Source organism: Pyrus communis, chromosome 1, assembly GCF_963583255.1.
Source record: "Pyrus communis chromosome 1, drPyrComm1.1, whole genome shotgun sequence".
Classification (NCBI taxonomy): domain Eukaryota; kingdom Viridiplantae; phylum Streptophyta; class Magnoliopsida; order Rosales; family Rosaceae; genus Pyrus; species Pyrus communis.
This window is the reverse complement of record NC_084803.1, coordinates 5,512,731-5,530,081: the sequence shown is the minus strand read 5'-3', so window position 1 is coordinate 5,530,081 and position 17,351 is coordinate 5,512,731. Positions and strand designations below refer to the sequence as shown.

The 17,351-nt window shown below is 36.0% G+C and overlaps 1 protein-coding gene across 1 annotated transcript; it reads right to left on the bottom strand.

Moving 5' to 3' along the window:
* Positions 1–1,094: 1,094 nt before the first annotated feature.
* LOC137732948 (leucine-rich repeat receptor-like serine/threonine-protein kinase SKM1) lies at positions 1,095–4,423 on the bottom strand. Its single transcript, XM_068472452.1, has 2 exons — positions 1,819–4,423; positions 1,095–1,563 (listed from the first exon to the last, which is right to left on the bottom strand). Exons 1-2 carry the CDS (start codon positions 4,394–4,396, stop codon positions 1,199–1,201), a joined length of 2,943 nt encoding a protein of 980 aa, XP_068328553.1. The 5' UTR covers positions 4,397–4,423; the 3' UTR covers positions 1,095–1,198.
* Positions 4,424–17,351: the final 12,928 nt, after the last annotated feature.

Below are 17,351 nucleotides of genomic sequence, written 5' to 3'. Positions count from 1 at the left end.
CATCATTGCAATAAGAGCAAATAGAGCTAATAGAAGAATAAGAAATTAATGGATATCATTAACAGTAGTCTTTATTAAGAATGAGGATCCTCTATGTGACTCACATCGTGCAGTTAGTTTTCGTCAAGTACTGTTTGTGTTTAATTTTAAATAAAAATATTTAAAGTAATTTCTAACTGCATGATATATGATAAACGAACACGATGTAAGGATCTTCAAGATCCTCACAAAGAAGATCCGGAGAGGATCTTCATTCCTTTATTAATTAAGCATCATAATTGCTACCTCGAAGGGATGTAGGTCACAAGAAAGATTGCTGCATAGTGGCCTGGTCGGAAACAGCTCTATCAATGTTAACACTCTTCGATCACACAGAGATATCAAACGATAACCTTAAAGAACAAATAAACTGGAATCCACAAGAAAATATATAAAGAAAATCTCAATGTTTATTAATTGATAATATGAAAGATAACAAACCCTAGCACCCTAAAAGTTGTTTATATAATGTATGTTATCCTTAGACTTTCTTGGAGTACTAATAGGAAACAAATTAAACATATAGCAAGGTATACCGAAAATACTCTAAAATCTTAAAATCTCGTTTTGAGCTAGTAAACCACCAAAATGCCTATACGGCAAGGCTAGCTCTAGGTCTTGTTTGTGTCATTGTTCTCTTCAAGACGGAATATCAGGGAGCTAAATCAGACACTAAAGTCTAAATCTGCAATGTTTGGATCTTGTTGTCAGATTTAAGCCTTTCAATTTGATCCATTTCGCCATCTGATCTATATCGTTTACATATAAGATATTAAGTTGAACAAAGCTTCAAGTAGGAGCCAATAAGCATGTTGAAGAAATAACATATTGAAAGATTTAAGAGCTATCTATCCTCTTTTTTTTTTTTAAAGGGTACTAGTTGGTGACTTCACCACGACAATCTACCTTATGTGGACCGGAAAAATTCACAGGAGCATTTCAGCCTCTCCTTTAACATCATGTCAAACATACCATTAAACATTTGAGTTATAATACTAAAAATTAATTAACACCTTATGTTACAAAATACAATAAAAGGTGTTAATTAATTCATTAACACGTACATTACGTTATAAGAAACCCAAGAAAAAAATTAAGTGAAAAAAGAATTAAGTTAAAAGAAGCTGAAAACAGGAACAAAAATCCTTAGAGGGAGAAATCAAAAAGGTGAAGAAACTTTTAGGCCAGGAACACAAGAACTACTTGTCCTCAGAATGGAGTCTAAGGTTTTATATAGTTCATTCGCGCATGGTCTAGCCGTGGGGTCACCAGCAGTGCAGTGAAGAGCTAGGTTCATGGTTTCCACAATCTCGTTCTGATTGCTCGACACGTGTTCTCTGATCATCGAGTCGGTCCAGACATCAAGATGGCAGTCTGAGTAGCAGTACCGTGCCCATTCGACGACGCTCTGGTGCGCGCCAAATTCAGTGTCGGTGGGGCCTTTTCCGGTCAGCAATTCCATCAAGACGAGCCCAAACCCATATATGTCACTCTTCTCTGTAAAGACTTTGCTTTCTTTAGCATCTACAAAATGAAGCTTTAAAATTTAGTATACAGCATTTCTAGACTCATAAATTGTTTGCATGCACAAAGAAGATGCGACCGTGTTTTATTTGTTTAAAGTTCAGATATTCTAAACTCTAATTATTCATTCATAGCAAATCAGATAATGGCATATATATATATATATTCAGATATTCTAAACGTTAATTATTCATTCATAACAAATCAGATACTGGCATGTGTGTGTGTGTATATATCAGTCAAGTACGTACGTACCCGGAGCAATGTATGCAGAAGCAATGAATCCCTTGGAGTCCGTCCGAACTTGTGCGGAGAGACTCAATCGAATATGAGGCTCACCTTTTGCGTCTACAATCACTTTCTCTGGTGACATACAACCAGCTACAAGGCTCGGCGAGCAACAACAATGCAAGAAACGCAGAGCTTTCGCAATCCCAACGGCAATTTTCCGGCGCTGATCCCAACTCAAATCCCTCATAACTTGAGTCAACACTTTCCCTTCACAATACTCAAAAAGCACATACGCATCGTCTTCGGAATGACATATTCCGATCAGTTTGATCACATTGGGGTGCCTAAGCTTCCCAAGTTCAACCATCTGTGACCAAAAGCTTGGTGGAAGTGATTTCACAGAATCCTCTTTTACCACGAATTGCATTCCGTTGGAAACCGATTCTCCCTTGTATGAAATTCCAGTCTTACCCTTGGCAATGATATTACCTTCTTTGGCTGCCGATAAAATGTCATGAATCGTAACTGATCTTGAAACCTTTGATTCGAAAAACTGCAGCTCCCAAATCCTTTCTTTGATCTCCACCGATTTAACCTCCAATTCCTTTCTCCTCCTCAATAGCACAAACAAATAACTGGCAACTCCAAAAGCCAATAATGCAACAAGAAAACACGTGACAATAAACCACCAAGTAGGGTTTCTCTTAACGCTCTTACACGGCGGTAGAGCACTCATAGTGTCACTGCCACCACAGAGGTTGTTGCCGTCCACTGCGCTGGCATCTATGGCAAGAAACACTGCTGTGGGCGGCAATATGCCGTGGAGTTTGTTGTGGGAAATGTTGACTTGAACAAGCGATACTTTAGCGCCCAAATTCCGCGGAACCTCGCCCGATATTTGGTTTTCTGACAAATCTAGGTCCCCAAGAACCGGCATATCAGAGAGGCTAGTGGGAATCGTGCCGGTGAGGCGGTTGTGACTGAGGTCGAGGCTAACGAGTTTTTTGCATGAAGACAATTGTTGAGGGATTGGACCAGAGAGCTCATTGTGAGAAAGCTTCAATTGCATTAGCTCCGGAAAGGTCCCGAGACTCGGCAAGATACTTCCTGAGAACCAATTTTCGGACAAGTCCAAGTTCTCCAGCTTTTGGCTCCCGAAAGTTTCCGGTAACTTCCCAAAAAATCGATTTCTCGCCATATTCAGCATTTGAAGAGATGGCATGTCCCACTTTCTGTTGTCGATTCTTCCAGAGAGATTGTTGCCCGAGATATCCAGGAAATAGACAAGTGGGAGTTTGGTGAACTCTGCCGATAATTCACCTGAAAGTCGGTTGTTCTGGAGTCTGACTCTGCTCAAGCTCTTGCAAGAAGACAAGCTTAGCGGGATTGCGCCTTCGAGTGAATTCGAGAAGAGGATGAGCTTAAAAAGCCGGCCCGAGTCGCATAGCGTATCGGGTATTTTCCCAGTAAGGTTGTTTGAGGAAAGGTCTAAGACAGTGAGGCTGTTTTGATTTCCGAGACGTTTTGGGATTTGGCCCGAGAACTTGTTTGACCATAACTGAAGGACTTGAAGCCTTGGCAGAGAAGCCAGAGCTTTGGGAATTTTTCCCGTGAAGTTGTTTGAAAAAAGATGGAGGATTTCCACGTTTTGGAGGTTGAAAACACATTCGGGAATCTCTCCTGAAAGAAAATTGTCACTAAGGTCGAGAGAAACGAGTTTCTCGAGACTGAATAAGGATTGTGGAACTGGACCTGTGAGTTTGTTTCCGTAGAGGAAAAGGTACCGAAGATTTGTAAGGTTGCTGATTGTGATTGGGATTTCTCCGGTGAGGTTGTTGTAAACTAGATTGAGATGATTTAACAGAAAAAGGTTACCAATTTGTTCCGGTATATTGCCGGAGAGATTGTTGTAGCCCAAGTAGATCCACTTCAAGTTCTTCATTTGGCCTAATTGTGTTGGAATTTTTCCAACAAGTTGGTTTGATGCCAAAGTCAAGTACTCCAAGCTAGACATGTTTGATATGGAGCTAGGGATGGTTCCCACCAACATATTTCCTCCAAGGTCAAGAAACTTCAAGGTAGAAAGCAATCCGACGTCGTTTGGGATTATGCCTGAAATCATGTTGTTGGACAAGTCTAGTACCTCAAGGGTCGTGAGTGAGCCTTGTGGAAGTGTGCTGGTTAAGATATTGTTGCTGAAATTGAGACGGCGAAGCGAATTGGACCCGCTGATGAACATGTCTTTGGGGAGTTGACCGGATAGCTGATTGTTGGAGAGGTCGATGGTTTCGATGTGGGACAAGTGGAAGATGGAGGATGATAACTTGCCGGAGATGTTTCTTCCGGTGAGCTCGATGGCTTTGATGTTGTTATTGTCGTTGCATGTGATGCCATGCCAATTGCATAAAGTGTTGGCTGAAGTGTTCCAGTTTGAGAGGTAGTGTGAAGGGTCGTTGACAGAAGCTTTGAAGGATAAGAGAAGCTGACGTTCCTCACTACCATCCAAAGCACAAGTATGAATTGAGAAGAAGAATAAGAACACGAGCATGCACCATATGAGACGTGTTTGATGATGTTGTCTCTTTTCCATCTTGATCATCATCAGCTCAAATTTATTAATATCCACCTAAAACAGCACTGAAATTAGAGAGAATAGTATTATTTAAGGTCAAATCATAACTGCTAATGTAAGTGTTTTCATTCGAAATTAAACAACACATAAATAGATTATCATTATTATCTGAGGGAAACAAAATTGAAGGAATATAAAAATAAATAAATAAATCTCTGGTAAAATGTCTACGACGTACCTATTAGTAATTAGGGTTTCTGTATGAAGATGATGAAGAAATGTGTGGATTGGAAGAGAAAGCAGAAAGGATTGGAGAAAGGGTTTGGAATTGAAACTATTTGATGAAGAGAGTTTAGTGAGGGAGAGTGGGAGATTGGACTGTTTAAATAGATAGAGGGATTAAAAGGTGAGCAAAGTGGGCAAGGAAGTTGGAGATAATTACGATTGGGAACCTTGACTTTCTTCAGAAATGATGGTCTGAACACCGAGGGTCGAAGGGGAAACAGGGACAGATGATGGAAAAAAGACACTGATTTTGTCGGGTTACTAAAAAGCTCTTTTGACTGAGTGGCATGGATTTGTAACCGTTGAAGACCTTCCAAACTTTTTTATGCATGAAGATATGCCTTTACCTCTGTTACTTATTTTTTTCTTTGAACTTTTAAAGAGGTTCTACAAATTCATTGTTGCTTACAAATTAAGAAGAGAGCTTCCACAACAAGATTAATGATGAATAAAATTAAAGGAACTTTAACGAAAAGTTTCAGGTATTGTTCACTTTAACGAAAAACTAGACTAAAAAGTCAATCATGATACTATTTACTTTACCCTTTATTTTGTTCTTATCGTTAAAACTCAAAGTTTTTAAACCATTTCATTAGTTTTCCTTAAGAGGAACACTCACTTACAAACTCAGGCTTTAGAGGAGAGATAGGTGCTAGTAATAATCGCAAAGGCAACATGGTGTGTTGTAGAATAATTTTTCATAGTCTAAATCAAAATTGAAGATCAAGAATCGTAATTAAGAGTAAATTTGGGAGTATAATTCCAAGATTTGTTTGGAAGAAATGATTTTCACACAACTTTTCTCCCTATGCATACCATCATTTATTTTTGGCATTCAAAATGAAAGTAAAAAGAATTAAATGACAAAAGTAAACATAAATGTAAAAATATCATTTCAAAATTTTAAAATTTGACAACGGTACATCCATTCAGATCTCATCATCACTACAGCAAGTATCTTGTTTGCAACCTAAGAACAATAATTGTTCAAACCCATGCAACAGCTTGGTTGGAGTTTCACTAATGATTGTTGCAATATCTACACCTACATGTGTGGTCATTGATTGGTTTGTATCTAAATGACTACTTTGTCAGACAAAATTATGACAAATTAATAAGTCAAAATTATTCTTCAATCTCACTTTAGTGTGTGTGTGTGTGTACAATTTATAGAACAAATGAAACTCGGTATTTTTAAGGTAATTATAGCGCATAAGCAAGGGTAACTTGGTAGGTATAGTTAGTTATGAAGAAAGTTGAGGTTTTACCATAAAATCAATTGACAATATAGGGAGTAGCTCAACCTCTTATAAGAGGTTCATGATTTGGTCCCTCACCAATGTGGGACTTTACCCTCACATTCTCACGCCCTCTAGTGAGGTGGTGCACATGTAGCTGTTGTGCTTCACACATGAGACACGTGAGCCAAGCTGCTTCGGTACCATGAAGAAAGTTGAGGTTCAATTATAAAACCAAATAGCAATATGGGGAAGAGTCCAACCTCTTATAAGCTCTTGCAAAGTTTTTCCTTTTACCAATGTATGACTTTTTTACCTTTACATTCTCACAAGTTAAAGTTGATCATGACGAAACCGCTTCAACCCCCCCCCCCCCCCCACGGGGCATGTAAAAAGCAAGAATCCCCCCCCCCTCCACGGGGCATGTAAAAAGCAATATTCTTGTACCCTTTTTGCTTGGACTCTATAGCTTTTTTATTATTACGTAGGATTCTCTCGTTCTAATGAGCAGAGAGAGAAAAAAAGGAGAGAAAGGAAACTTTTAGAGAGAATAGCGTCTGAGATGAAAGGAGTATGGTACAAACATATACAAGGAGTTACAAGTGAAGTGTTTTGTGTTTGGGGGGGGAGGTGGGGGGAGAGGCGGATAGTATACAATGTCTGGTCTTTGTCATAACCGGCATGCTTTGCTCACCTCCATTTTGTAGGGTTCTACACTTGCCAGCTTCGCTTCCTTCTCTTTCTTTCTTTCTCTAGTTTTATCCCCATGCTCACCATTATCAGAAATATTAGCAACATTCTTTTCCTTTTTTTCACTTTTCATTCTCATTCTGCAATGTAACAATGTCGCATGATAACTCGACTTGTCTATTTTCTAACATTACATGGCAGGATGAAAAGGAGAAGGTAAAAATAAAAAGGTCCGAGTATAAAAAAAGTTGATAGCAACCAAAGAGAAATGGATTAGGTACATGTACATTACGAGTTGACAAATTGTATTCATCCACGTGTCTTATTTTCCAACTATCTTCTTATCCTAATTTTGTAACCCTAGGTGATCGAGCTTTTCTTTTTATATTGGTTGGATCGAACCCTTATAACCTCAGTCTTCTGAAAACACTATGCAGTCGTGTTTCTTTCACTACGTCTCTCATATGAAAAGGCCATTAGGAATAGGGAATACAAAAATATACTACTTCTAGTTTGTATGACAGTTTAACACAAACACCAGTTCAGTAGGCAAAAATGGTAAGTGCGCTCGGTAGCTAGGGAGTGACAAGCAGAGAAAGAACATTTACTTCTAACACTTCTTTATTTGCACCAATTCGAAGTGGAAATTGAAAAGAAGCTGTATAGCAATAAGATATACGCAATCAACAGGCACTAGATTAATTAACTATTTACTTAATTAATTTCCTCTCATATATATATCCATTACTTGGACTCTTGGGGCCCGTTTGTTAGACCTCCTTAGGAAGGACAAGATTAGCTAGGACTATAGTCCCGTGTTTGGAGCGACAAAGTATTAACTTAAATGAGACTCGCCTCGACTGGCAGTCCCTCCGCACCTCACTAAAGGGTGTTATCTAATCCCGAGTAGAACCTTGGTATTAAGCGGTACTAACAAGTGTGGTGGCATCTTCTTTCCTCTCTTCCTCACATATCATATGCGAAGCTTTTTAATTTCTAGGTCAGTTCAATTGCACAGCTTTTCAATTTGAGAGTTGTTGATTCAACTTGAATTCTTGAGCCCGCATGTAGAAATATCGGCATGTTAGTGGAGGTCCTGGCAAAGCTACCATTGTTGGAGTCACCTCCGTGAAGCGAATCGAAAGGTTGGCTTTTTGAAAATCAAAGAAGTTCTCAGGAGGCTTAGGTCTTCGGAATTGAGAGGGCTGAGATTTTTTTTATTTGATTTGGGGATTTTGTAAATCGGAGGGCTTAGACCTCCAAACCACGAACTGACCCCATCTCCCAGTGCTTAATCGAAGAAGAAAATTAAGAAATTGATGCAAGATTTGAGGCTAGAAATTTCAATTCAACAAAGAGAAAATCATGGACAAGAGAAACGAGGTAGAGTAAAAAAGAAAAGGGAAAGAAAATGTGGTTCAAATCTAGTCAACTCTAGACTTGGATGGTATTGCCCCCTTTATTATTAATTTTTATTTAATTTTTAAGGCAAAAGTGAACTAAAAATGGCAAAAAAAAAAAGTCCATAATTTAGTTTGACACTGTACTAAACATTTCACTAAATCAGTCCACCTTAGTCTAATCTAAGCCAATCCAGCTTAGTCCCTGAAGCTAATCCAGTCTGAAATAGTCCGGTACAACAAACACATCCTTAGAGTTTGATGTAACCATGTGGATATCTTTATATATAAAGCGAATGGCCCAATGAATAGTGTTTTTGGTGTCACAAGTTTGACAAAAAATAATTAAAAAAATGCTGTGATTCAATCAATTTTTCATTAAATATTATTTTCTCTATTTTTAAACACGTTCAAAACATCTTAAGAGACGTATAATGCCGGTCATAAAAAATGTCTTTCGCACGCGGATAATAATGTGATTAAATTAGTGGTCAAATGATTTTTTTTTTAACAAACGATATTATCTACACTAAGGGGGTTGGGGTGGGGGTAGGCTTAGCCTCACAATGAGCTAGCAATAATGTGATTCAATCATTTGTTTATTAAATATTATTTTCTCTATTCTTAATATAAATTCAAAAGAGACCGATTTTATTATGTGGATTCAGCTGCTTTAATTGGTTTATGAGGGGTCCCTTCTAGCATGATCTAAGATTATTCATTTACTTCAAATATTTAACTTTCCTTTTATTAATTTACGCATATAAATACATTTAAAACGTGTAAATTGCGTGGAGCACGCCGTGATTCGTAAAATGTCTTCACGCACCTGCATGAAGGCTAGCTTTGATTATGGATTCAGCTCAAAATCCTCTTTGAGGATACTAATATTGAAAAGTTCAATCGTGCCACTATGCTGTAAAGAGCATTAAGTCCAAAACTAGGTTTTAGTGCTTCATTTTGTACTTATAGTAAATGTGTTGCACTTTTCATTAAATATACCTTTTATAATCACTATATATATATATATATATATTTAGAAATGCTGAGGGGACTCTCTCAAAAGTGAGAATCTCTTTGGACTCTTTATCACCTCACAGTTTAATGTTAATTCCCGTGTTAACATTAGAAAATATTGTACCAAAAACATGGGATGGTAGAGAGTCCATAATGAGTCCCACTTTTGAGAGAGTCCTTTTAGCATTTGTCTTTCCTTTTTCTTTTTTAAGATAATGCTTCTCTCCTTCCTACTTAGGAAAGTCCTTATTTCTCCTAATGCAACATTACTACAACATACAAACATCATAATTGAAACTTATCATCATCTAAAAAGATTTCAATATGGAGTACTTTCTTCTTTATTAGGAATGGTAGAAGTATTAAATTGATCAGTGAGATGTATGCATGACGTGGAGCCGACCCATTTCCCTTGAATAAGGGTTTCAATAATCTGTTTGAAATTTGTAGGGCTTCATGTTCCGAATTAGTGACTTAGTTCATTCACTTAGACGGAACTTTAATTATATTTACTTTGCTTCGTTTAATTTAATGACTATTATTAACAGCTTTAGTTTGCACTTTGCTGTGTGTTCTTTCTTTGTGAAACAACAGATTTCCAATGTATTATGGACTGCAAATGTCGGGCGGAAGGGTCCACTACCATTTTGACTCACATCACAGGGGTTATAGAGCCATTAATTTAGCCAAATTGAGCCACACGAAAAGAAAAAAAAAAACTAACAACTGTCTAATATGCACCAAATAGGTTAGATAATAACATATTATAATTGCGTTGTGTTTGACATTCAATTAATGATTTATTCATTGTATGTTAAAAAATTGATTGAATTTGTTTCGTGTCTTTGATAATCATTTGTACTTTTTTTTTCACCTAAAAGTTAATTTTGTAAGCTTTCAAATTTTAACTTGATTCCAATTCGGCAGTTTTTGTTTTTTTTTTTTTTTTTTAACATAATATGTTGCACTGCAAAGGAATTGAACAAAAATCTGACGAGTGCTTTAGCATAATGTCGTCTTGTCACATTATGGACCCGCCAAGTTTCAATTGGGAGATAGTGAGGCAAAGCTATAAGACTAAAAAGTCTAGATTTCACATGCAACATGCAATTATGTTTTTTGTTTTCTTTTCTGTTTTAAATAATTGTGTTCCATGATGTATTCAAGCTTTGAAAACCTAAAGTTGGATGGGATTGCACGTGTGAAACTCACGAGCTATATGAGATTTTGCACCAACTATGAACTATGAACCATGAACTATGACTGGGTAGAGATCGTATATATTTAGGTCAAAATGTACAGGGTTTTTTATATATAGTTTGATTTACATGGGACCATTTTTGTAATTATTGCACTCAACGGGCGAACGTGTACCCCCATATGTTTTAGCTTGAATAATTGATCTTTGTTTTTCCTTCTTTCCCTTCACTTTTCTTTTTTGTCCTGAACGGCGCATCCCAATTTATGGCTGCTAAGTTAAAGACGACGATGATACTTGGAGTTTGCACAGCTCAGCTTCAGCCCATTACTACTTTGGGCTAAGATTGTTGCTTGGATTTGCATTTTGATTCCTGTTGCCGGAGAATACTTTGTACTCTTATACGCTATTTTATGTGTGGCAATATTCAAACTAAACACATGATCATTAATGTGATTGTTGGGTGTTCATACATGGACTAATTTGTTATAATATCATAGATGTGTAAGATGTGAGTGTCAAGAAGAATGAGTTCTTGTTCTCGACAAACTGATAGCTCAATGTATGAGTTATCATGTTGAGGAAATTCCGATCCTACTTGGCTAAGATTAAGAGTCCTAAGTGGCTAATAACATGCAATTATATTCAAGTAACCTCATCAAGACTTGACAAGAGTTCAGTACCTATGAGGACTATACCGGAACCCTAATCAGTTTGGAATATCCAAGGTATCAGTTAATAGGCCTGATATCAAGGGAGTATGAATATATCTATAGGGAGGTCCCTGCACTCACAGTATTATCCTATCTCGTGCTAAAACCCTATTTGATAGTAAGGACTCTCGTTTGCTTGAGTGTAGAGGACTCCTTATGAAACCGTAGCAGTCATGGCTTCTTCTTCTTCCTCCACTTTGGAAGATAAGTTTATTTCCCTTTAACTGTTTGATTGGTTTATTGTAATTTTGGTTTTATCTGTGATCCTAGTAACTTGTTGATTTTCGAATTACTTTTTACATGTGGTATCAGAGCCTCTCAACTCATCTAGGATTCAGAATTTCGATCATGGTTGGTTTTGAATATATTGGTAACGTTCCAATATCATGCCATGACTTTTATCCTTACAATATGTAAAGCTTCAGCGAATAACATGATTCGTTGATTTATATTGCTGATAATTCAATATGTGGATTGATTATTGTATTGGCTTTGCAAATAATTATTTAGTTATTATTATTATTTTTAATCTGACCCATCTTCTGCGTGTAGTTGTATTATCCTTGTCTGCAGATACAAATCTGCTAGGGAATTTGCAAAGCTTGGGGGTTCGGATTATTGGTAATCTGTTTGAACAAATTCTTAACAAATTAAAGACACAATTATTTGTTGTTTTGGTTAAATGTCTTTTACTTGTGGATCCTGAGGCTTCCGCTTAATCTTAGAATATTTTTGTAATTGCTTTTCTAACTACAGTTTTGCAGCATGAATCACAAAGATTCATGGCAAAATTTATATTGTGAATGACTGTTGCCAACATGTTCAATTAACTTTATGATTTAGATGTCAAGTTACATCATACGACATATATACATAAGATGTATGGTGGGTGAAATATACATTATTCCAAGGATTTTGTAGCTTTTAGTATTCCTTATCTATGACATGATATCTCTGATGGAGTAAATTTGTTTGGTCGAAGGATCAGAAAGCTCCAGCATGCTGAAGATTTCTCCGTCATGATTGAAGCAGCCATGGTTCATTACCCATGCACTAAGGTTTATGCATCGAGCTTGAACCCCATTATGAAAAGCTTGATGCCAAGTCTTGCATAATGAATTATTTGCCATGCTTTATGGGTTGAGCTTTACGAGATTTGCATATCTTGCTTTAATTTGATTGGTAGTGTTAGTGCTGGGTTTCCTAGGGCTCACCCAAAACCCTGGTGAGCATATCCCGTTCAAAGGTGAGAATAAATTTTGACCCAACGGAAGTAAAATTAGTAAGTTTGCTCATATTTTTTGTTGTTGTCTAAAGCAACCTTTTGAAATTATTTTGAGTTGATGGATTGAATTAACCTTATGGCCATTGTATAGGATTTTCATGATTTAAAATTTTGAATTTGGATACTATGACACTAACACGTTTTATGCAGGCACACATGTTCATTCATAGCTTAGATGAATGTGTGAACTCATTCTGTAGAAATTAGAAATGTTTGATATCCCCTTCAATTCTCAAATCTTGCGATCGTAAGGAGCTTGATCTATATACACATATTAATGCCGTGGCCATTTTGGTGTCACTTTTAAATTGTTTTCTTATCTTAAAAGGAGATTTTGATATATCACAATGGACATGCTAAACGTTGTTTTAAAAGAAAATTGAGATTTTAGTAAAGTTACGAAAACAAGACTAGCTATGTTCATGCAGTTTAGCGTACCTTGCAATTTGTTCTATTTTAGTTTCTGATTTTGATAGATTTTTCATCGCTCCAAATTTTATGAAATTTGGTCATGTCGTAATATCAAATGGATTGTAGACGCTGGTATTTTTCACGTTTCTAGACAAGAAATGGATTTATGTTAAATATTTAAGTGTGATATCATGTTGCTGGAATAGTCTGTTTGTGATATTATTTTGATATATCTATGTAACTTCTAAATTCATGAAATTTTAGTATGATATACATTGCGATGTTTATTTCAAATCTGGAAATTTTCGCGAGCATTGGTTTGCAAATGAATTATTGGTGAATTTTTAATATCGGGATTGTCCTGCAGAATTTATGCAGCTTCTGCAGCACATTCCATTTCAATTTTATTTTTAGCCCACTTTTAAGATTGCAAAAATTATTGAACTTTTGGTGACAGTAAATGTATTTCTACTTGATTTTGGAAATTCTCATGCATATTGGAGTCAAATTGAATTTTTGGTGAATTATTTAGTATCTGGTATGTACTGCAGAATTTTTGCCATTTCTGCAGCACATCCCATTTCTAATTTTCTTTTAGTAGACTTGTAAAAATTATGAAATTTTGGGAATTAACAGCTTTGTATGTTTACTTTTATTTCTGAAAAATTTCATGCATATCGGATGAACAATGAATATTTGGTGATTTTGTAATCTCAGGTCTGTACTGAACCTTTTTTCTGCAGTTTCTGCAGCACCTCCCTTTTCGAATTCATTTTTGGCTCGCTCATAAAATTTTAAAAATCATGAAATTCTGCGAAATAGTATCCATCTATGTCTAGTTCATACTTGAAAATATTCATGACAACCTAACAAGAATTGAGTTTTCAGTGAAATTACAAATAATTTAGTACTACTGAATTTTGGGACTTCAAACAATTTGAGTTATGGGATATTGTTTTACTGATTTGTGCACATCTATTGGTACTGATTTGTAGACAAGTTTATTATTCCAATATGCCCTTATTTTATGCAAATTCTCAATATTAATGACTTTTATTAGGCAATACTGATTAAGTTTTGATTTAAAGATGTATTGGTTTATTTTCGTCAAACCAATGTTCTATTTGGTCATCAATTTTGATTATGATGATCATTGTCTTTTGATACAAAAAAATTGGAAAGTGACATTATTTACTAATTGATCATTTTGTTCCCTATTGAATAAATGATAACTATGTTTCCTCTTTTGAGAACTTTATTGTTCAATGTCAATACCGACATACTCTTGTGTCTGATTTAATCATTTGAGAATCATTGAATATCCAACAAAACGGATTATTTAATTTTGTTCTAAATGATTATTTTGAAAAAAATCAAAATTCTAATTATATGATGAATACTTTTGTCCCAAAGGGAATTTCAAGAACTCATTTACCAACTATAAATTAGTATTATAGCAAATCATAAAGTACTTCTAGCATATTTTCATCTGGCCAAAGCTGTTGAAGCTATATGTATTTTGTGTATTTTATGTTTTGGCTAGCTGTGCAGGTATTTCCTTTGCATGATTTGTTTTTTTCCCAAAGGTGTAACAATCATGCAATTTGCAATTGGTTCGATCCTCCACAACTCGGCTACTTCCATGATGAATCTTCTAGAATTGAGAATGAGTAGGTAAATTTGCCAATCTTTTGCCTTAATTTTCTCTAAGTTCTAAATTGGATTAAAATTATTATTGGAAAATTGATGTTATTGAGATATCTAAGTGTTTATCGACTTTGTTTTAGAATTAAAACATAAATTTTGAGTTTGGATTCTCTTATTAGGTTTCATTTTAATTTATGACCTAATCTTTAACACATATGTGAGTCTTCTCTCATACACTAAAATAAAATAAAATTTGTAGCCATTGCATAAGTTTTTATTTATGGAACTTTTAATTCTAACGTACTTTAAAAAAAAATTATGTATTTGATTTATTGATTCAACATATTTTGTTATATGAAAACCACTTTCTCTAGTGTTTAAACTTGCAATTTTGAGTGTTTGCCCAAGTGGGAGAAATAATGTATTATGGGCTTCACACTCATCAATTTTGCATGCTTTTAATGGTCATGGTTTTGGTAGATAAAACGTACATTATCATACTTGTCTATATTTTATTTGTTATATATGCAACTAATCTTGCAGGAAATTCAAGAAGGGTTAATGAGTATATTCTGCTCAAAAGTGTTTTGCTTATTAATTATTGTTTGTTGTTCAAGACATTGGACTTGTGATTTATATGTTATTGATGGATAATTAATCTGCTCAAAAGTGTTTTCTTATTTAGTCCAACTATAAATCAATGAATGGTTAAACATGGAATTGACAAGATTGTATATATTTCATCTGCTCAAAATTGTTGAAACTATATACGTTTGCCCTTGTATTTTATGTTTTAGATGTGAAAACCTAATATAATCAGATTCTATCCAAGGATGATTATGGAATTATATGTTTTTGTTGCAATCAGAAAACGTTTTGTTAAAGTTTTCTGTTTCTGTCAAATTTTAGATGAATAAAACTGACCATATGATTTTGTATATCTTTTTAGCCACTCACTTCCTCGGAATATATGGCATAGATATATAGTCAGAAAAATTAGTAGTTAATGTTGAATTCTCAATACTTTTAAATCCTTGATTAATGCTTGATCAGTGGGAGCTTTTAAGAGGTATGTGCGTTTATGAGATTTTTTACTCTTTTAATCAGTGGGAGTTTAAAATTGCTTTTGTATTATTGAATTGAAGTGTTAGTGGAAAGTGGTTTAATAGTAAAATTTTATTCATAAATGTCACATCCTGACCCGGGGCGGATCACTTCCCGGGCCCGCTCCACCATCGTAGCACGATATTGTCCGCTTTGGGCCCCGACCACGCCCTCACGGTTTTGTTTCTAGGAACTCACACGAGAACTTCCCGATGGGTCACCCATCCTGGGTCCCATGGAACCTGAAGCCAGTGAGCTCCCAAAAAGCCTCGTGCTAGGTAGAGATGGGAATATACATATAAGGTTCACTCCCCTGGGTGATGTGGGATGTCACAATCCACCCCCTTTAGGGGCCCGACGTCCTCGTCGGTACACCACGGCCAGGGTTAGGCTCTGATACCAAATTGTCACATCCCGACCCGGGGCGAATCACTTCCCAGGCCCGCTCCACCACCGTAGCACGATATTGTCCACTTTGAGCCCTGACCATGCCCTCACGGTTTTGTTTATGGGAACTCACACAAGAACTTCCCGATGGGTCACCCATCCTGGGTATGCTCTCATGCGCTACTCGCTTAACTTCGGAGTTCCCATGGAACCTGAAGCCAATGAGCTCCCAAAAGGCCTCGTGCTAGGTAGGGATGAGAATATACATATAAGGATCACTCCCCTGGGCAATGTGGGATGTCACATAAATCTTGATAAGAGAGTGATTTTGTAACAGTATATTGTATTTGCATCTTCTCTTATCAATATGTTTTAATTGACAAAAAATATGAGCCATGCTTGCATAAGGCTTAGTTGAGGAGTTGAATTTTGTTTATCAACCTGAAACTTTTGAATTCTGTCAAACAACACAGTGCTTATGGTGTAGGTACTTGTAATCATAAAGTGCAAATGTAGAAGAGATTACATATTGCATTTATGATTCAGTATTCGAAGCTATAAGTGACAGGTTGTTAAAGGTTTAATTGCAGCTTTCGGGGACTTGTGATCACCTTAGTCTTAGCCTATGTAACATCATTCTTCTTGGACACTCAAGTGGGAGAATGTAAGATGTGAGTGTCAAGAAGAATGAGTTCTTGTTCTCGACAAACTGATAGCTCAATGTATGAGTTATCATGTTGAGGAAATTCCGATCCTACTTAGCTAAGATTAAGAGTCCTAAGTGGCTAATAACATGCAATTATATTCAAGTAACCTTATCAAGACTTGACAAGAGTTCAGTACTTATGAGGACTATACTGAAACCCTAATCAGTTTGGAATATCCAAGGTATCAATTAATAGGCCTGATATCAAGGGAGTATGGATATATATATATATAGGGAGGTCCCTGCACTCACAGTATTATCCTATCTCGTGCTAAAACCCTATTTGATAATAAGGACTCTCGGCTGCTTGAGTGTAGAAGACTCCTTACGAAACCGTAGCAGTCATGGCTTTTTCTTCTTCCTCCACTTCGGAAGATAAGTTTATTTCCCTTTAACTGTTTGATTGGTTTATTGTAATTTTGGTTTTATTTGTGATCCTAGTAACTTGTTGATTTTCGAATTACTTTTTTACAAGATGAAGTTGAGTTCTATATATACACCATGAAATCAATTGACAATAAAAGGAGTCCATCATTTACGTAATTGAGTTAGGTTTAGCTATTAGTTCAATTTGTGTTTTGTTGATTCGGTTAGTAGTTGATGCGGCTGGTTTGTCATAGATAAGCCTGTTGTGTTAAACAGCTCAAATACTCCACATTCTGCTCCCTTTGTCAATGAATGAAAACTTGAAGCAGTTCAGTTACATTTTACAGCCTCTTGATCGATTTCTCATCTCTCTGAATTTGCTCTTTGTCAGACCAAATAAATTGAAATAGATGGATTGAATACTAACGATTGTACAACAAATATATGTATGTGTGTGTGCGCGCGTGCGTGTATATATATATATATATATATATATATATTGAAGTCCGACCAAGTAGTGTACTCATCATACCAATAG

Coding starts and splice junctions, on each gene's coding strand:
- LOC137732948 (XM_068472452.1), bottom strand. CDS start 4,396: ATGATGATCAAGATGGAAAAGAGACAACATCATCAAACACGTCTCATA. Junction 1,564..1,818: donor TTCTGCATACATTGCTCCGG/GTACGTACGTAC, acceptor TTCATTTTGTAG/ATGCTAAAGAAAGCAAAGTC.